Consider the following 21,520-nt stretch of genomic DNA (forward strand, 5'->3'; position numbering starts at 1 on the left):
GATAATAATTATATTTTTAATTTATTTTCCATCCATTTGAATAAAAATAAATAATGATTTCTTTTTAGGCATACAAGCATTATTGATCACTGGTGAGCATATCAGATTTACTTTGGAAAACATTATTTAAACATCAAAAATATTTATGTAACATCAGTTAAAATAAATAACATTTGAGAAGTCCATAGTGACCAAGTTCATTATATCTTAAAAGAATAGGTATTATAAAAATGCTTGCCTAATTTAAAATTCCATTCTATTATAAGATAATAAAAACCATGGCTGTGTATATGTCTAGTCAACTCAGTATTTACAGTGAAAAGTGTTTCTAACCAGAGTAACAAAACAAAACAAAAGCATGGAAGAGTTTTCTTTATTCATAAGAAAATATTTCTGTAATGTTTAATCCTACAAAATGTAGACAGTTCTAACATAGCTTTTCCTAATTGAAACACACTAACACACTGTTAAATTTTCAGAACTAAGTAAATTAAAATATTCTCACTCTTTTTTTTTTTTTTTCTCTTAGTTAAAGAGAAATAAAACTCTTAAAACTATTTCGTTTTAAATATCTGTTTGGAAAAAAAAAAAAAAAAAACACAACACTTGAATATACCACAGATCTTGTTCAAAAGAGTATTTTGCCATCAATTCTTCAGAATTTCAGTACAAAATGTATCCACAATTTACCTTGTATACTTGCAGTAGCACATCTGTCCAAGCTCGTTTGCTCATTGTCTCAAAGACACCGTCCTCCAGAACAAAGAGATGATAGTCACTAAATATGTCTGGGCTTTTCACACCTCCATTCTTCAACTCAGCCGCGTGACCCTTTAAATAAAAGAATGGGATTTAGTTTTGATATTCATTTCAGCAGTTTGGATAGTAAACTCACAAGAGTATAATAATGAATCAATGCCATAAATTACTGATAATATCCACTATAGTGCAATAGCAATCAGCATTAGAACTATTTACAGTTCACTGCTATCTCAGGAACAAGAAGCACAATACAGAATTGACAGGAGTTGAAAGCAACAATCAAGACAGAGAGACAATACATGGATTTTATTTGTAAAAAACTGTACAATTAATTCAACTTTGAGAAAACATATCTGCTGGAAATTAATCACAGGTATCAGCAGTATTGGAAGGAACAAAAGAGAAAAACCAGGGGAGGAGGGTGTAAGTGTTGGTAACAGTTTACATTTCTGTTCAATCTCATGCATGTGCTCAGATTTACACAATCCAAAAGAGTCAGCACAGTAGGAATACTCATGGTCCACAGAGGACTTCCATTAGTCTTCAAAGGACTGACAATAAGCATGTGGTTTTTGTTTATATATATATATATATATATGTGTGTGTGTGTGTACACATATGTGTGTGTGTGTATACACACATACATATAGATACACACAAACACACACACACACACACACACACACACACACATATATATATATATATATATACAAAAAACCCCAAACCTACCTTCAGTTCAGTTTGCACTTTAATCCATTTCTTGTAATCGTCAGGTTCAAGCAGAAATTCAGGCATTACATGAGGAAGATATGCTCCTTGGCTTCTGAAATCATAAAGCAGGAAAAGATAACAGGTAAGCAAGCTAATTCTTTTTAAGAGCAGTCCTACTTTTACAGCTTGCTCAACCTATGTGCAAGCTCTTCTGAGTTCTATCTGAGTTCACTTTGGACTAATGATCCAGTTACACTAATTGCTTTAGACAGCTTCTGTTTATGAAGTTCATGATCAATTCCTATGCTTACAACTAAATACTAAAAGCACATACATCTCTGGACAGGCTGGCTTTTTTAGGAGAATTGCTCCTCCATAAAGGATTTATTATAGCACAAAGCATCAAAACACATAATACCCATTTCCATGTGAAAGCCAAAGAACTTGTGTTACATAACATTATTGGAATTAAAACTTGATGATGCTTTTATCTGCCTGCAGGTCTGATATTGGAACTCTTATGGGTGTAAGCAAAGATATTTCAAAATTCTGTTAATTGTTAAACTGACCTGCTATCTGCATTCAGGTGACTAATAAATGCAGTAGGAAAAATAATTGCAGTAACTAAAAGCAACTTCATTAGACTGAACACCAAAAAAAACTTATCTAACTTATCTTCCAAGTGAAGAAACACTATTCTTTATCAAAAATGACACAGTTTAAACAAATGCTGGAAAGAGGGATAAATAATGAAGAATTCCTATTTTCTTCAGTGGAGAAGAAAAGTTTCCTGACTTATAGGTCAGAAGTTTATCTGAGCATATCTAGATTTACATTGTTCTCCATTATTTTAACCCGGCTAAAGTGAATAATAATCAAATTAGCTTTTCTTGTTATATAACCAGTCTGTCATTCAAATGAAGTGATCATACTTTTCTCATATACAGTCCAAATTCAATTTACTCTGTACATAAAAAGTCATCCATCACAGTTTGAAATTAGGATCCGAAAACTTATCTTCCCACAGAATTATAACTTGCACATTTTTGTCTCTATATTATGCATAGTAACATTATCTAGCCAGAAATTTGAAATTTCATGTCTCATACAATTACCTAGCATGTTTTTTTAAGACACAAATATTTTAATCAAGGACCCAAAATGACATCAAGTTAGTAGTCTGGTTCTAAGACTCACCATGTCTTCAATTCCCATTTTCCACTAAAGTTATACACTCTGTCCCATGAAACCCCTTTAAAACTGCATTTCTTCCCAAATGATAAAACAAGGAAGCTTTTAAAAACGTATCGTTTCAGGTGTCCTATCTTTCTTTCAATGTTTTTACTTGGTAGACATACAGGAATAGGTGTAATGTACAATTTTCATGCTCAGAAAACTTACATTACTATGATGGAATGTAATCTTGTTAAGATGGGTTCTGTATAACAATGTTTTCATAATTGGCTGCATTTTATTATTGAGAAACACTATCTTTAAAAAAATCCTTCCTCATCAAGGTCAATATTTAAAATTATTCCAGTTCTCCAAGATTAATATTTTCACACTGCTAAGATATTTTTGTTCAAGACACACAACTTTCAACAAAGTAGCTACTTGTATTGTAAATACCCAAATTTTCCTTTATTGTGGTGGAAATGTACCAAGAAAAACTTTTGAGGGAAGGAAAATAAATGCAATACTTGAATGTTGCTTGAAATAGCAAACAACATCCACCGGCTTTAGCAAGTGGAAAAAATGAAAGATTAATTTTTTTAACCATGCTAACCAGAAAGTAGTGTTTGGGGGAAGAAAGCTGAGAACCGTATGTTTCTATTCTCAGAGTGCTTTCCTGAGCTTCAAAAGGAGGGAATTTCACTTTCCACAAATCACAATGAACATGCAGGGATAGCAGATGACACTAGCCTTTGAGATTTGATGACAAAATACAATGGGACATATCCATCAATTCCTTTATTTAGTATCAGACTGGATATTGAAGTTATGAAAACAGCAGGAATCTGTAAGCACTGTTCTTGGTTACTGAAGAAAGGCAAAGATATTTTTTCTGCCACTGCCGTGATGGCTCCTTCTTATCAACTGGCGCTATGTTATCTGTGGTGCACAGAAGAATGCTATTCTCACTCTTCTTAATAAAACTGACGTGGATAGAAGTTGCAAATAAAGGTCTAGTGTTGTTGGAGCAATGTGCATTGGCTTCATTACGAGTTCAGATACAGCTATATCACTTTTATTCTCAAATGAAATGCTAATATTTAGAATAGTATGTAAATTACAGTTTTTAAATGGCTTTACAGCCTCTTGAACACTAGGTAAGTGTGCTAAAAAGAAGCAGAAATGCTGTGTTTCAGGGCTTCTGATGATCTCTAGGGATCTCATGACATTAGACTTTCTCTGAAGTTAATTTTCTTCTCTGTTTCACAGCAGCAACAGCCAAGGAGGATGAAGAAGAATTTATAAACCTTTTTTGATTTGCACTGTCTTTGACAGTTGTTCCATATTATGTGACAAGATAAGATTATCCATGAGGTTAGCTAGTAGCTAAATTTATTCAGTAGCAGTAGTGCTTCCATTTCTTGGCATTTTATTAATATAAAAGACAAATAGATTACAAAGTAAGTCTATAAAATTTTTGCTAAAGCCAGTAATTACAGGGCAAAGAGCATCAGTGAAGTAGTAAGATCATTAATGAAAAACCTGATCTGACTATCCACTAAGTCTGTTTAAGTAACGAGGTTGAAAGTCATCTTTTGTAATTAAGGGAGCAGAGTTCCTGTGAAATTCCTGTGTTGGATATAACCTTACCAGAGAACACCTCAACTAGTGTAAACTGCAGAGGATAAACTTAGTAAAAATTACTTAAATTAAATACATAAATCTTAGAGCACAAAAGATACAACAGAAAGGAAACCCTAAACCTGCTGTATAATGTTGAGTTGGAATTATGTTTAAACTGTGCTAATAAAAAAGTGTAACAGATGCATGTACATTATCATACATGTACTTACTTAAGGAAAGCAAGCAACGAAGAATGCTGATAGTGGAGCTGTAACATTCGTTCCACTGGATCACGAGGCAATGACTGGTTTGCTGTAACCCCTGGTACCAGCTGTCCACTCAGGTGCAATAACATGTCATACACAGTCTTAGTATTTTTGCCAAGGTCTTGTTTAAAAACCTTTTCTTGTGAAGAGGTCTTCTGGACTTTACACACATCACTGAGAGAGAAAAAGCAAATATTATTCTTTTAAATGCACAGAGTGAGCTAACATTGTATATCTATCATGGTGACAAATTTAATAAACCATGAAGTAAAAACAGCAGTAAAAAGGCTGAAAAATGTAGGACTTCTTCCTTTTCACAGAACTTTTCATGGAATATTTAATATGTGAAATATTTCATAAAGAAATTTGTGTTTGTCACTGCTTTCTGCCAAACACAATTTTCATTTCTATCATGTTTATAAATGCCGATGCATTTGTGTCCCAGGAGATTGGCTTCTTCATTATTTATAGCAAGCTAGATAAGACCAACTAAGTGATGTCACTAAGACTTATATATTTCCAGGATGTGTGCAAGACAATTATGAAATTTGCTTTCCCATCTGTTACTTGATCTTCAGACTACGTGGGGAGAAAAAACACATATTGTTAAAACATTTATCCCACCAAAGATGAGACAATTTCTGTAACTGTGTTCATTCTGGGAGGAGAATCAATTTCAGTTAAGAGGGTGACATACAGTTTGAACTGCATATTTAACATACACTGCATTACAATATATCAGAGCATCATAGTTGTAAATATATTTTAGAAAGTGAGAAGTAACACCTGAATGACATTTTCAAAAAACAGCATATAGATATTACATTTTTAATATACAACTGTGCATTAGAGCATTTACGTTCCCTAAATCATTTTCCAATCTCTTTAGTATATATGTTAACATTTTATTAGGCAGACATAAGTTAGCTATAAGAAGATATGAATTACCGTCTGAGTGAATATGGTATTGAAATAGGATTTTGTCCTTTAGACCAACCAAAGAGAGTGAACCAATTCTTAACAGCAGTTAGGGTTTTCTGAAAAAAGTTGTACTCCTCTTCATCTTCATCAGGAAAAAATGATAATTCAGATTTATTTTCTCTCTCATCACTTTGACTGTCACCTTCACTCTCTTCACTTATCGTTTCATAACTCTCACTTTCAGAAGTAGTGTCTGATTCTGAATGACACAAAAAAAATCCAGAAAGATTCCTTATTTCCTTATTTTTGTCTAATGCAAAACCAATATTTTTTAATATGCAATTGTTTTCAGAAAACAATAAATTTTCAGACAATGAATGATTGGCTTATTTCAGGAATAAACAATTTAAGTGACATGTACACATCTTAGGAAAAGAGCAGAATATATTCTTGAAATCTAACTTGCTTCAAGAAAAAAAATATTACCAAATCAGAAAAAATAAATTCAGGCATGACTTACAAAACCACAGACAGGAATCTTAAAGAAACAGTCCCCGTAGGTACAGCTTTACCAGCTAGCCAGTACTAAGTTCCTCATCCCAATCATGTTGCATGGCTCAGTAACTGACTTGTGTTCAAACAGTTTGTCAGGTATTGTACAACTAAGCCTACATCCCAATCTATAAGTATTTGGACTCTTCTAACTTCTGTTAGGATTTCTCTCTCCTAAATTCTGACCTGGTCAAAATTTAGATAGTATATTTTAACAACTACTATTTGTTAACAACACCAACAACAATATTATTGCATAAAAGATAACTAAGAAAACAAAGAACACTTTTCTCCTTAGCACAAATAACTTAGAAGATCACATCCTTGAAGGTGTATTTTAATACCACTATTGAAGTTTTGATGTTTCATTAAATGATGAAAAATAAAACAAACTAATACCTTAGACAGTGAATGGGAAAAAAAAAATCTTGTTAGGATTTAAGAAGAAAAAACAACACAATATGGAGAAAAGACACTCGCCCTTTTTAAGATCATCACCCAAAGAGATCTGAGTTTGTGCAGTTCTGCCAGCTGACAAGATTATTTTCCCCATCTCATCACTGCCACCTTTGCCAGAGGTTATTACCTTTTGAGATCTGAAATTGAGTTGCTCTTTGAACTCTTCTTACATCATTCCATTAAAAATGAATCATGTTGGTAAAGAGCAACTATTTAATCTGTTTAACTACCTCTATTTGTCTTGGCAATGCCTTGGAGAACAATCACTCAAACAACAGCAGATCTGCAAGAGTGAAATCCTAACAGTGATAAAACAGCAGCAGTAACTTCAGCTGCTTTAACTTCCTAGTTAGAAAACTAGCAGCTGACAGAGATGACCACAGCCTCACATACCAGTCACCCGACAACATTACAGAAGATCTATTACTCTTAGTTCATATGGAATCTTAACTGAGCCCCACTGACAGCAGTTGTTTTTATACAGTACCTCATAAATGCAATACAAATATTGAAGTCTAACCTGGGCATACAACTAGACCTTTGCAAAATATAGCATATTTACAGAGTGTATGTGGTTGGTTAGTTCATAACTACATAAACAATGCCCTTCTTAGCAAATAATTGCTTAGGTTCAGTCAATAGTTATTTTTCTGCTGGCTCCTCCATGGACATTTTATTGCAGATGGGACCTTGACTTTTTTTTTTTTTTTTTTAATATACTTTGATTGATTTCCCTTCCACTTCATTGGCTAAAAGGAAGGAGTTTTGTCAGCTTCTATACTCTAGGTCAGGTTTCCTATGGTGTCACAGGAGAGGATAGTCTTTCCAATATTCATTGATTATATATGCAGAGGCATTTCAGACAAAGCTTACAAATGGAAACATATCTCTTTAAAGCAGTAAGCTGAAAAACAGTTTTAAGAGCTCGAAGAGCTTAAATTTAACAGCTGCATTATACCTGATTCAGAATCTTCATAGGTTGAGTCAGTGGTTGCACCAAAGGAACTTGAGGAAGAACTATGTGAAAGTGATTGGGGAGTATAGCATGGATGTAGAACAACTTCTCCACAACTGTAGCGTTTACTGTCTATAAAACAAGATTACAAAATGCAGTTGAGAAAACATATTTTATTGCCTGTTCGCTAATAGGTTACAAATGGATATCTGCTTCTCTATTTTTGTATTTTGTGCTTCACTTAAGTAAAAGTTCTCATTTTACTCATTATGAAAATCTCACTTTGGTCATTTAGACCAGGGACAAAAGGAAATTGCCTGCATATTTTTTCGATTAACTGTATGTTTTATAGGATGGGTCTTCACACTTGCAGAAAAGCGCCCATCAAAACAGCATTAATTCAAGAATACTAAGTCATGAACAAAATATTCTTAAGGAATTTTTATCACAGCTCTGTAGTGAGTCTCAGCGCACCATTACCAAGCTCTTTCAGACTCAACAACACATATTTTACAAACCAAGCTCAAAAGTATGCTTTGTCAATTCATCAGTTCTGTCAGAATGTACGTTCTGACATTCTCATGTTGGCCTATGACAGGATTAGAGGATCCTCTGCTATCTCTCTCTGTTGTCAGTCTCCAGAACAAGAGTAGATGGGGAATCCAGTGGAGTTTCTAGAGAAGTAAACATACCAGCAAGGAAAGAAAGAGGTCTGTATTATTATCTTTATTTTTTTATTGCTGGCACTGTTATTCATGTCGTTTGGAGCAAATAAAACAAGAGCATGATGTCAGATATGTGGAATCAAAGTCTTCTTGAATAGCTTTCAAAGCCACTGTGTTGTATTGATATGGCTTGGTCACATTAAACAGCATTCCACACCAAAAAAGTCCATAAAAAACCCACATAAATTGTCATGGAATTTAGCAGTAATGACTTGCTTCAAAACTGATGCAAACTGGTACTGTGAACAAAATAATAAACAATCACTACAGGACACATATCCCATTACTAATGGGAGATCGGTTCTAAAATCATCACTCTGTGTATGTCTTAATCCTCAAAAAAAAAACCTACAAAGCAACTTCAAAAGTTAAGCTTGCAAAAATGATCTATTGGTCACAAAAAAAAAAAAAAAAAAAAAATCACACATTTACAAGAGATATTTTTTCCCCTTTCCTGTCTTGATTTTATTGTGTTATTATCCATGAATGATATAGAACCTGTATCTTTATTCTAAATGGGAAAAAATAATTTAAAAAATCATCACCCGTCTTCTTGCTAATCTCTTTTTCAACTTCACAAATACCAGCTCTCTTCTCTTAGTCCGATAAACACACTTAAGTTAATGCAGTCTTATCTTAAAAGACTGTGAATTCTAAATCTATTTCAGACAAAAGGAATGACTAGCTTACCTGAAAAACTTGTCTATTTCATCAAAATATATCATATCCCAACAACTACAAAAAAATATAATAATTTATCCCATATTTGAACCTGCTTTGAGCAGGAGTTTGGACTAGATGACTTGCAGAGATCCCTTCCAATTTGAGTTATACAATGATCCGAGCCTCTTCCCATAAGCACAGGTGCACATGAAGAGATTATAGGTCTTTGAGGTGGGAAGAAAACCAAAGGGCGTGGGTGAGGAAGGGCAGGATGCTGGTAAAGATGCGGTTGGGGAAGGTGGGCACAGGCAGAGACGTAGAGACAGAGAGGGAGGCAGAGAGACACGTTGCAGTTAGAAATATTTCTAGTCTCTGATGGCAGGCTTTTATTAGGCCTTAAAATATGACTCTGCTCTCCAGCCTTCAAGGTCAGTAATTGAAAAACCTGAAAACTATTCCCAACAGGCAAATAATGATCACATTTTATTATAACACTGTGTGGCTTTCCTCAAAACATACGCAACAGTTGTGCTAGATATTATTGATGATCACTATCAATATAATTTATGTTCCTTTACTGTCTATTGTTTTGTCTGTTTACTCATATTTTAAAAGCTTCACAAAGTGTTCTGTAAAATTTCGGTGTGTCCAATATTTTTCAATAAACATTACCTAATCATTTATATAAGTTTTCCTCATTTTCAACAAGAAAACAACAGCTATTTAACTGTTTTTAAAATTTAATTGCAGTATCCCCTCGTAATTAATGAGAAAAATACTATCTTGAACATCCCTGTTATCACGCTGAAAATACTGATAATATTGCAGGATATAATATAATTTTAAGAGGTAGAATGTAAACTGCTTACAGTTTCTTAAAGTAATTTGTTGATCAGAGCGGTGAAATGCCAAATATGGGTATAAAGTAAGAAGGCAATTCTCTGTTGCTGCAGCAACTTGAATGGAGAACCTGTTCAAAACAAAATACAAAAGTGATAGTTTTCAATTTAGCATAGTAATAAAGGTATTTCAGCACAAGAATAAAAGACAGAATAAAGGTGTCTGGATAATTTCTTTCGTCTTCTATTCTAGCTCAGTAGGAGTACACAGATGGGATTGCATCTGCTGAAATGATGAAGCTTAGTATAGTATTTCCACTTCATAGTTTTACTATGAGAATGAATGTATCATTAATTTGGAAGTCTAAGAGTTAGCAGAGATTTTGTGAAATAAATAAACTCTGTCTCTCTGAAAAGAAAAAAACAATTAAAATTACAATTGACATTATGAGTGTCCTAAAGGAGATTGCTAACTTCCTAAATATATCCTATGTTTTTTGAAAGGGGAAGTTTTTTTCAAAAAGCAACATTTATTTTGATCCAACATTTATTCTTTAAGACTTTACAGAAATCTCAAAATACATATTTAGAAATAAATATTCAATTTAAAAAACAATGAGATATTGACTGCAGTCGCTAGAATATAATATAGATGTACATGCCCCAATGTTCACTAGCATGTCTGTACTGTCTGTAGGAGCAATATCAATTTGTAGTAATCCACCTTTTCACCTTTTTTTCATACTTCACCTCAATCTCTCAGCATATAGTCAACGAGCAAATTATTGCCATGAATGGATCCCTGTTAAACACCTGTGTACATGTTCTTAGCTCATTGCAACCAACAGGTTGCTGAGCTTAGTTCTTTGTCATTATACACCTGGGTTTTTTTACTCCACATTAACTTATTAACCAACATCAATATTAATTAACTAGCATTAATGTTAATTAACTAGCATTAATGTTAATTAACTAGCATTAATGTTAATTAACTATTTTGACTAAGATGTCAAAAATACGAAGAAAAATGTATTTTAATAATTCAAACAGCATGCTGATATCCATCTTGCTTTAGTATACTGAGAATTATGCATATTGAAAATACACCTTGCACAGAATAAACTATTTTCTTTTTTCTTTAAATTAAAAATTGAAGGATAAATTAATATTTAATGTAAATTTAGATTAATATTAAAAGATGTCACAAGACCTTTCAGATTAATTTCTACTATGGCATAAATTAGCTTCTACTGCTTTGCTATAGAATAACAATAAAGGAAAAAATAAATGTTTTAAAAGTACTGGAAAGTATCTTTTCTTCCATGTTTCCTATTTCCTTCTCCAAACATAACATTCTTAGATACCACTTTTAGGGTAGCTCTATTGAATAGAGAAAGGCTCCAACAAAACCTGTTTGGAAATATTCACATTTCAATTCAAATTTCATAGCTAACAGTTATTTAAATCAATAATCCAGCTCTGCAATGTTTTGGTTTGTTCTTAGGACATGTCAATCCTGTGGGAACTTGGCTGGGAACAGGGTAAAGGCCTTGGCCAGTTTCACCTTGTAGCACAGTATTTCTTTCAGCTAACTTCATGCTTTCTGCTTTTATTCACCAAAAATCTCAGCAGTAGGACATGAGCAGGTCAGATGGCTATGAGAGGTATATCTGTATCTATCTACATGTGCAAAATGTACATTTTTACACGCCCAAGCCAGGCGTCAGAGCATAATATTTTTTCTACCTTTACCAAGCCTTTTAAAGACACACAGGATCAATAACTACAACACAGAAGCATTTGTCAGCTTCCAGCTTGTGACTTTACTGTGCTAAATGACAATTCTCAATACTCTGCAGGCACAAGTTAGGTTAACTTCAGACAACAGAATTGGGGGCAGGGATGGAAGAAAGCTGGATGAAAGTTAATAAAAAACATAGTTCTCAAGCTATATGAAAGTAACTCAGATGTCTGTATTATTGGACTCAGTGAACTTTTTGATTTCTGTCTGAGGCAACCATCTCAGCCATCTTGAAATGTGCTAGAGAACTACAGCAGTATATCTTAACCTAGTTACCAAAATTCAATGAGTGATACTGCTCAAAACAAAGATATTACTGCACAGTCTAAAATACAAACAACAGCCATTGCTACAGAACACCTGTGTACAAATGAATGCCTCAGACCTCACAAGGCTGCTTGTAATGGAAGCTCCTCCCTGTTCCGTGCTGCTTACAATCCAACAAGGACATGTCTCTGTGGCTGCTGCAACATTATAGTAAGGGAAACAAATACACTCAGCCATTAACAAACTCAATGCAAACTTATTATTAACTAATTCAGAAGCCTCAGAATGGTCATAAGATGAAAAAAAGGACATGGGCAATGCTGCACCTGTGCTGGCTGAGCATGAGCTGTGAAGAAACACCAGGAAACCGCAAATACCCTGCACAGGGGACCAAGATCCTCATTTGCCAACCTGACCCTTCATCTCTGGATGTTTGATGCTGGCCTGGGGCTTTCATCCAGGTTGCTGTTGAGAGATGGATGAAGCTTGTCCAACCCTTGGCCATGCTACAATTCTGCATGGGCACCAGTGAACTTGATGGGGAGACCTGGAACATATCAGGCACAACAGCACAGCTTTTTGGGCAATGATCAAAGGAATGGGGCACAGGTGGCCTTCTCTTCAAACATGTCAGTGAGGGAAAAGAGCTCGAAGATGAGCGGATGTATCCTGCAAGTCACGAACTGATTCTGTAGCTAATTTGACAGCAAGGATTTAGCTCCTATGGCCACAGGTTGCAGTGACCATGAGAGGTTGAGGTTCAGGATTCTGAAAGGAGAAAATAAGGCAAAAAGCCATATCACAGCCCTGGAATTCAGAACAGCAGACTTCGGCTGGCAAAGAGCCACAAGGATCAAAGAGGTACCAAGGAACCTGCCATATGGAGGGAACGTGAGAGTTGTGAGTGTTCAGCCTGGAGAAGAGACAGGTTAAGGGGATTTTATCTACAGGTATAAATATCTGATGGGAGGGAGTAAAGAAGGTAGAGCCAAATTCCTCTCAGTGATGCTCAGTGAGAGCAAAAAAAGGCCATGGGTACAAACTGAAATACAGGAAATTCTGTCTAGTCACAAGAAAAAAAAAATACCATGACAGTGGCTGAACACCAGAAGAATCTGCCCAGAGAGGGCTGTGAAGTCTCCATCTTTGGAGATATTCGAAAAACAACTGGACAACAGTGTTGATTCTGCTTTCAGGAAGAGATTTGAACAGGGGACTAGAAGATCTCTGGAGATTCTTCCCAACCATAGCCATTCTGTGATAATCAATATCAACTCACTTATTGGCCACCTGTTGACTCATCATCATTAAGTATTTTAATATGACATTTTCCCAAAAGTGAGATTTGAAAGGAAACTTCAAGAAGAATGAGTCAGTAGCTAAAACCTCACCCACATTTCAAAGGATGACACTACATTCATAAGGAAGTATGGTAGAAAAAAAACAAAGGTGCTAGGAGCTAAATATTTATCATACAAATTTCAGGCACTGACATATGGGCCACCAGACAAAAGCACACATATTTCCATATGAATATAGCAAATAGATTACAAAGACATGTATTCTGTATGTGCTTAAAATTGTCTTCTAGCACTGATCTTTATTTATAACACCATTCATTAAGTGAGGTTACAAAGCCATAAGTCTTGTGCAGCATATTTGTTCTGTATTTCCAGCAGAGCTTAAATAAGTAATATAAAAGTCTGTGATATTCTATTAGAATGAAAAAGTACCTGTACTTTTAGCAAACATGAAGTTACTAAATTTGTTAAATTATTCAGTGTATTTAGTTTTATAATGCTTAATAAAGCAAGTAAAAAAGAATTATATACATGAACCATCATTGCCACTGATATGTCAGTGTTTATTCTCTAATGCATGTTTCCAAAAACACAGAACAGGAGAATGGCCATTAAATATATTGTGTTTACCAACATTCGAAACCTGCTGATCACTAAAAACTAAAGCTCCAACTGTGATGACAAGAAAGTACCATATAAAACCCATTCGTTCACTTAAATTAACTCTAATTTTTTTCATTTGTTTGTTTTAATGTTTGTGGAAAGCCAAAGGAACCTGAATCAAAACGTATTTATCCCTTTTATTTTCTGTATAGTATTTCAGACATTTTCTAAGCAGAAACAAGTTATTTGTTTTGTATCAGTGTACCCCAAATGCTCTACAACTACAGGCATAGTTAAATAATCCTTCTTCAACAGTATTCATTAACAGATGCAGAATATCACTAACAATTTCTAAAGAGAAATAGTGCAAAGCCATTAGGAACTAATTGACGAATTTCTGTAGCAACATTACTTAGGTAAATTTAAAACAATATTTAAGGGAAGTTCGCACTGCTAGTTTAGGACACAAAACAAACTTGACATGAGAGTGAGGCATTTTACAGATCTTTAAGAATAAGGAATAACCTAGAGGCAGGGAACTAGAAGTTGTAATTTAAAAATAAATAAAGTCCTGCCCTCTTCCCTCCTCCCAAAAATGCTTGAACAGATCCAGAGATGACAGAACTGGAAGGGAGAAGAAAAGATGATCCATGCAAGCTCTGCCATTTCCATTCACAAATGAGCAGTTCCCTGACACTGAGGAGCCCTTATTCCTTGCAGCAGGAGCTCAGGCTTCCACAGCAATTGAAATAATGAATAGTGACACATGTGATTTCACATGATACACAAGACTTATCCTTGGGAAAGCAGCCATGTTTTTTCTAGTAGCAGCAATGATGTCGGTTCTTAATTCCTGAATTAAGGCAGGAACCATCAAAATGGTAGAAAGCCACAGCACAGAAAAGAACAGGAGTGGTTAATGGGTTTGGACCACCCTGGTTTTCAAAAGCACTCCACCTATCTAAAACACCAATATATTATTAGGTCAGAAGAATGCAGCGAAGAAGCATGCAGCAAAGAAGCATGCAAATATGAAGAACTCCAATACTTTCTAGTTCCCTGCTCTCTCCGAATTTAAATGATATTGAAAGAAATAGACAGCTCTCATTCTCTAAGGCAGGCCAGCAGAATACATGCATTTGACATTTCCCAGCAGTGCCCGTTAAAGACCTGAATGGCTTAGGCACATTTCCCAACAGCAAAAGGCAACGTACTGTTTCCATCAGCAAGATGCTGGGATCTGATGGACAAGAAAAACAACTGTAACTGATTCATAACTGAGTACCTTATAGAGATTGTATCTCAGTTGCATCATGTTATTAGAGGCTGAGATCCCTGACATCCTCTACCTGAAGTTCCAGCCGTGAACAACACGAGTAACATCAGAAATTGCATGAGATTCCACAGCTTGCCAATGGGAGAGGGAAGGAAAATTAAGAACTACAGAAACTGAGAGGCAAGAGCTTCAGCACATTTGTGTCATCAATGATCACAGTGATGTATCTACCCACTACATGTGGGGGTGGGGGAGGGGGGAGTGGGGATATTTTGCTGTCCAGAGTACCATTTCCTTTGATTGTATGACACAACATGTATCTGTTGTTTACTATTTATTTTTCAGAAATAATAAGTTAAATGTCACTTCAATCAGGATAGCAGAAAGCTTTCTTCCCTCCTAAATTATTTATCTGATCAGCAAATTAAAAGATATAACAACTAGAGGACAAATACACAGATGTGTCATGTTTGCAGAGGCCTTTTTTTTTTTTATAATTTAGTTTTTCAGGTTGAAGGAAATAAGTGTCATAGCTAAATATTTCTTCTCTTTCATTAAATACTTGCTCAACACATTCTTCGATTTTATATTATCTTTTACTTCTGTATTTGTATCAGCCCTATGTGAGGAAATGTCATTCATTCTGCTCTGGAGTCAAAGGAGGAAAAAGGGAGAACAGAGACTAAAAATAAGATCAGAAATTAACTGCAAATTCTCATTTAAGGCAGCCATTAAATAAATATTAATGTACTTTCTTATGATCAATTTAATGGAATCTGTGCACACAGTAAATTACTTGTATAAACGACAACCATATATCTCTTCAGTTTTCTTTTATAGCTACATATAGCTTAGTTTTGCGGTAAAACATGATTGCCTATCATCTTTCAAATACTTTTTGTAAAACAGCCAAATTCAACGATATCTATCCTCTACCCAATGTTCAGTCTGATGTAAAGGAAAAAAAAAAAAAAAAAAAAAAAGAGATAGATTTAATATGTACTATCAATCTTACTGAACTTTTAGACCTGAACTTAGAAAAGCAAAACACTGCAGAGCTTAAGTAAAAAATGATCAAAGCAGAGTATTTGTCTCATCATACCATCATACTCTTGCTTTGGAATATGCCTACAATTAATTTTGCTTAGAATTTAAGACTCCTCTTCTAAATAGTTAAATACAGGACATGATATTGTATCAATATATGAAAATAACCTTTTAACTTGCTCATTTTAATTCTATCCCAGAACACAGATGATGAGTTGGAGTCCAAAATTTTAGTTCAAATACTTTAAAAATATATATTATTACTTAGAAAATGGAAATATAAAGAGAGAATACCCAACACAGCAATAAAACTTCAGCAATTGATACTGTGAGTTTTCACAGCCTGTTAAACAAATCAGGAACCCATTCAAGACCAGTTACCTTTCACATGTATTATAAAAGGTTATAGGTTTCGTTATTTTATCATCAAAGACACAGAAGGCCCAAAAATCTTGTCTTTCTAAAAGTCTCAAACTAACAAAGCAGCATAAATTTATTAGTTACAACATTTGAAACAAATTGATCAAATGCTTAGATAATTAGTTAAATCATATTTGTAGTTTAAATGCATTGCATAGGTCTCCCATAGGGAGGCACTGAGAAGAATGAGGGTAGATATGCAGAGCAGAGGAATTGCAGCTGCAGACTATGAAAGAATGGAATATCAAAGCACATAGTAACATTAACAGTAGTAACGAAACTCAGGTCTGTATAAATTGTCATAGACTTAATCAGAATAACAACAACATGCTTTGGGTTAGAGAATCAGGCACTTACTTAGGGCTTTTCCAATTGAAGGAAATAATTTCTTCATGAGAGCCAATATAAATAACATTACTACACTAATAGCTCACACAGAATCCATTTGTTTTGGATGGAGTGCTATTTCATCCAGTTGTGTTCAGGTTTTGCATCATCTGCTCCTACAGCCCACACACACACCCCCCCCTCTCCCTGAGAGGAAATCACACATGCATTGGCAAAACAAAGTTTTTAGTTCTGTCCTTTAACAAATACTTATGTACCACGTTTTAAAATACAGCAGCAATTTTGAAATGGTTTGACATTCCTGAGCATTATGTTTTCACCATTGTGAACAGGGATGCCTTTTAAAGTTATGACTTTTATTTGGTATCTTTTTTCAAGAACACATTGAGTTTGCCCTTAAACTGACAATGGTATCCTTCATTTCATTTTAATGGTAAATATAGAAAAAGTTTATTATACAGCAGAAAGTGTTATTTCTCTATAACAAGGCTTGAGAAGCTGCTAGTGCATCATATAAAAATAGTTATTAAAACTAAATATTGTGCCTGCTCAGCAGCTATATTTCAGGCCACATCATAAGCTTAAATCATCCTTTTCTCATAATTACTGCAAGCTTTAGCACACATTTATGAATCACATCACACACAATGATTAAATCTTAGAATTAAATAAAATGAGTAAGATATAGATTCTTGGCTGACAATCTGTACAGAAAAATATAAAATATTAGTCCAATGTGAGCAGTAATAACTGAAAGGTCCATAACCCTTGCATCAAATTAATATAAAATTTAGTTTTATGCTTAGGAAAAAAACATTCTAAGCTGTAGGGTGGAGACACTTAACCCTCAAAATAGTTGCTTTACTGAAAATATTAACTGCAGGAATGACTTTTAATTACATCAGTACCTATCTTTCCTTCTCGTGCGAACACCCATTCATCCCACCAAGGGGAGAGATGGAAAAATGCTGAAAACATTTAATAACAGATTTGTTCTCTGTTTAGTAGGGGCAGGGAGACCTTCTGCATTGCTTTTTACCATTAAAGTTACCTATAAAAAGTGCCTACTACTTTAAAATAAAAATAAGATGTATGTGAGACTTTCAGTGTAACTCCCCTTCGAGACGTCTCCCTACCTTTACTCATAAGATGTGTCTTCTTAAATTCTTGGGAACCAGAAGAACACCTGAAGCTTGTGAGAGGATTGAAAATGAAGCAATCCTTTGCAAGATCATACCACTGCAACTTTGTAAAGATTTGCAAATAGGTGATAAGAACCACCAGCTCTTCCAGATGCCATTAGAATAAAGCCAGAAAACCCATTCTAAACCAATCACAAATATTTCATTTAAAAAAAATAATAATAATTGTAGGAGACAGGGTCAATAGAATAAAATTTCACAGAGTTTGAATCAACTCAAAATCAGACCACTTTGAAATCCAGCATGGACTGTAAAAATTTAAGCAGGTATTTTTGAAAAAGCAAAATATTTTGTAATAGAAAACAATGGGATTTCCTGAATCAAGACCATGTGTTTCCAGAGCAGTCTGAGAAGACTGAAGTAGACATAAGAGTTACCACTAGACACAAACAAGACACAAGACCTTAAGATGGCCACTCAGGTGAATCTTACCTTAGAGTCCAAAGCCAAATTTTGTGTTTTCAAATTGCAGTTCAGTTGCAAAAAGAAATACATTTCTATGTTTTACTTTCATTTTTTTTCAGAATTATTCTTGAGTGCCTTTACCCAACCATTAGGAGCTCTGTGTCTGATTCCAACTTTGTCAGTTTGGACCCTACCCCCAAATGACTTTGAATTGCACACGTTACCTGTTTTCTTCTTCATCAGTGAAGAACATATGCCCTGAAAATGACGCTGGCTTGGATGATCTGAAGGTGATATGACAAATTAGTTCCTTATTTGTGCCATCTGATGAAAAAACAATATCTTGTCCTTCTGGGAACTGTACTGAAAAAGGGCAAATCCTGTCACCATCTTCAAGTTCAAGTTCTGGAAGTTCAACTTGAATTCGTGATTGCCTGTGTTAAAAATAAATAGTAATGGAGTTTGTGCTCACAGGATGACAGTAAAGTTGATTTACAGATTCACACATTTACAAAACTGCTTTTCATACTTAAATACAGAAGAATATCTTCAATTTTGAAGTATAAATAGAGTGAAATAAACTGAAGAATAAAAACTCCTTTAGCATTTAGTTGCTAGTTTGTTTTCTACATATGTATCTGAACATTTTATATTTACCCGCAGCAGTTCAACATCCAAATGAAAAGCAATTTCTACTAACAGTGCTACAAAAGGCATAAATATTACTTCCTTACTCTAGGTTTCCTAACTCAAAGCTTTAGTTAATAATGATGAAGCTGCAGTATTGCACAACAAGATAAAGCAAGTTTTAAAGTAGAACTATTAAGGGGAAATTCGTGAAGATAATGATGATGCTTTCTCCAGTTATGTAATTTTAGGTTGCAGTTTTGAAATAAGAATGGCAGTCAGCCCAGGCCCTTATGAAATCATTTCAGTTCAAACAACTGAGTTACTGACAATAGACAAATCACTTGACAAATTACTACAACTCAAACAAGGTAAAACAACAGTAATTTGATAATAAAGTTAATTTCATTAATTTATGGGAACTTAAAGAGTTTTGCTCCATGTCTTCTGGTATTGCTGTCCTACATAAGGACAGCAAACTAATATTACTGCTCTTTACTAAATACAAATAGGAAAGTTATATCTTAGGAAACAGAAAAGCGTATTTTGATACAAATGCACAGAAGAACTTGGACAGATTAAAAAATTAAGGTTTTTAACAAATTGGAATAGGTGTGGTGATGGGTTATGCTACATAATATGAAGATTATAAAAAGGCTCTCATGAATTTAAATAACTGGATCAAGTATGTAATCCACACACACACAAAAATAATAATAATTAGGATAAGAGTAAAACATTTGTGCTGTCCTCCTTCATACTAAAACTTTGCTTAGGAAGAAAGAACCTAGTGATTTATAACCTGTGGAGTAGAGAAAATAAAACAAGAGTTTTTTTTTTTCTGATCACAATGTGAAAAAAAAGAAATAAGACGGTGATCTTAGTATCTGGCTAAAGTTTAAAAATCCTGGTAGGACCTTCTTCTTAATTTTTGTGCTATTCAAAGTAATTTTAAAAGCATCTAACAGAGTGAATAAATCAGAAGATGGTCAATTCATGAAGCAGGAATGTTTTGAGGACAGAACATGGGCTTGTTGAATATACAGCAATATTAATTACAGGAACTTTCTCCTGATTACACAAACCCCTCTGCTGAGCAGAAAATAGTAACCTTCACAAACCAAAAATAATTCACTTTTTCAGAAGAGAACAAAACAAAAAATATTCAGGATTTCTGTAATAAATCTCCTTAAAGATTTTTACCTTAAATAATCTTGCGGAATGATATTGATGGTTGTTTCAGTTTTCACATCCAGAGGAACTGGCATCAGCATTAGAAAAGGGGGATCAAAATTTATTTTTGGTGACTTCACAGTGCCAGACAAAGTTATTTTGTAATGTGATGGATTATCATTTAGACACACTGATATTTCAGATGAGTATGTCCCAGGACAAGCTGTTAAAAACATGGGGGGAGAAGGGGAGGGAGAAAAAAAATATATATTAACATGAATACATACAACTAAAAGAGTTATAGTAAGAAGGTTTTGGTTTAGTTTAGTTTTGGGGTTTTAAAAAAAAAAATAAAAATCAATGTTTCTTTCTTACTCAAAATGTAGCTTAACATAAGTCAATGTTGTATCAGAAGAACTATTAAGAAAGCTTAAGACACTTGCCTGTAGCAAACCAGAAATTCATATTTCTTCTTAATTTGTTAGATATTTTTCAAAGCTTGCATTCTTCATTTACTGTATTAAGATTCCTTTATATATGACAACAATGCAACGCTTCTCAGAATTTTCAAAATTGCAATCACATCATAAATTACACTAACAGAGAGAATGCTAATGTTATAAAAGAAAAAATATCAGAACCATCTGACTGCCAAGACGAGAAAAAGTTGGTGCCTTTTAAGATGGCAACCACTACATTTTAACAGATGACTCCAAACGCTGTACTGTTGCCAAGTCAGCCCCACACAAGCCAGCAGGATGGGTTCTATCCTCCACTGAGAGCACCTCCCATTCCCTTGAGTTCTGCCCCTTCTCCCACCATCTTGCTAACAGCCAGTTTGCTCTAGGATGGAAAAGTACATGTTCTTTCACTGATACAGGGAGAAAGGTGCTTCCTTCCGCAACAGTTACTCTATCAAAATGGTGTTCCATGCAGTGCCACTTCCCCAATTTTCAGTCAGTCCCACCTGCTAAAGAGCTAGCAAAATAAAGAATTTTGAGGGACAACTAAGGAACACTTCATGTATTTAGAAACAAATCTGCATGACGTGTTGTAAGACAGCACAAAAACTACATTTTAATTTTTGAGAAAAACACCTTTCCTTTTGGTTCCCCTCTGTCTTCAGAATAGTAAGTATGGAAACATCCTCAGCTAATATTAAAGGAGGAAAGAGATAAAAAAAAAAAGCTCTTCTGAAATTAACTCAGATAATTATTTTCACAGCCTGAGAAAGAGCTGGCATTCTTTACATACACAAAGGAGAAAACCTAGTGTCTTCAAAATATTCTGTCTCATTCTCTCCTCATAAGAGCCAATTTCTTCACGCAGATGACAACAGAGCAGTTTCACAGAAGACTGGTAGCTCACCAGAACATGGCCTGCAGAACCCTTCTTTTC

At 34.5% G+C, this 21,520-nt stretch overlaps 1 protein-coding gene across 1 annotated transcript in view; it reads right to left on the reverse strand.

Annotated features, from left to right (window-relative positions):
* The window catches only part of CFAP47 (cilia and flagella associated protein 47), a gene marked incomplete at both ends in the record, with an annotated part of 300,742 nt that overhangs the window by 227,375 nt on the left and 51,847 nt on the right, over nt 1-21,520 (reverse strand). The window contains 8 exons of the mRNA XM_082076298.1: nt 691-831; nt 1,495-1,588; nt 4,503-4,712; nt 5,487-5,718; nt 7,429-7,557; nt 9,683-9,783; nt 18,547-18,756; nt 20,153-20,345. Of these exons, the coding sequence (XP_081932424.1) occupies nt 691-831; nt 1,495-1,588; nt 4,503-4,712; nt 5,487-5,718; nt 7,429-7,557; nt 9,683-9,783; nt 18,547-18,756; nt 20,153-20,345 (1,310 nt within the window). The remainder of the gene's footprint in view (nt 1-690; nt 832-1,494; nt 1,589-4,502; nt 4,713-5,486; nt 5,719-7,428; nt 7,558-9,682; nt 9,784-18,546; nt 18,757-20,152; nt 20,346-21,520) is intronic.

This window comes from Streptopelia decaocto (genome assembly GCF_964273445.1).
Source record: "Streptopelia decaocto genome assembly, chromosome: 1".
NCBI classification, from domain to species: domain Eukaryota; kingdom Metazoa; phylum Chordata; class Aves; order Columbiformes; family Columbidae; genus Streptopelia; species Streptopelia decaocto.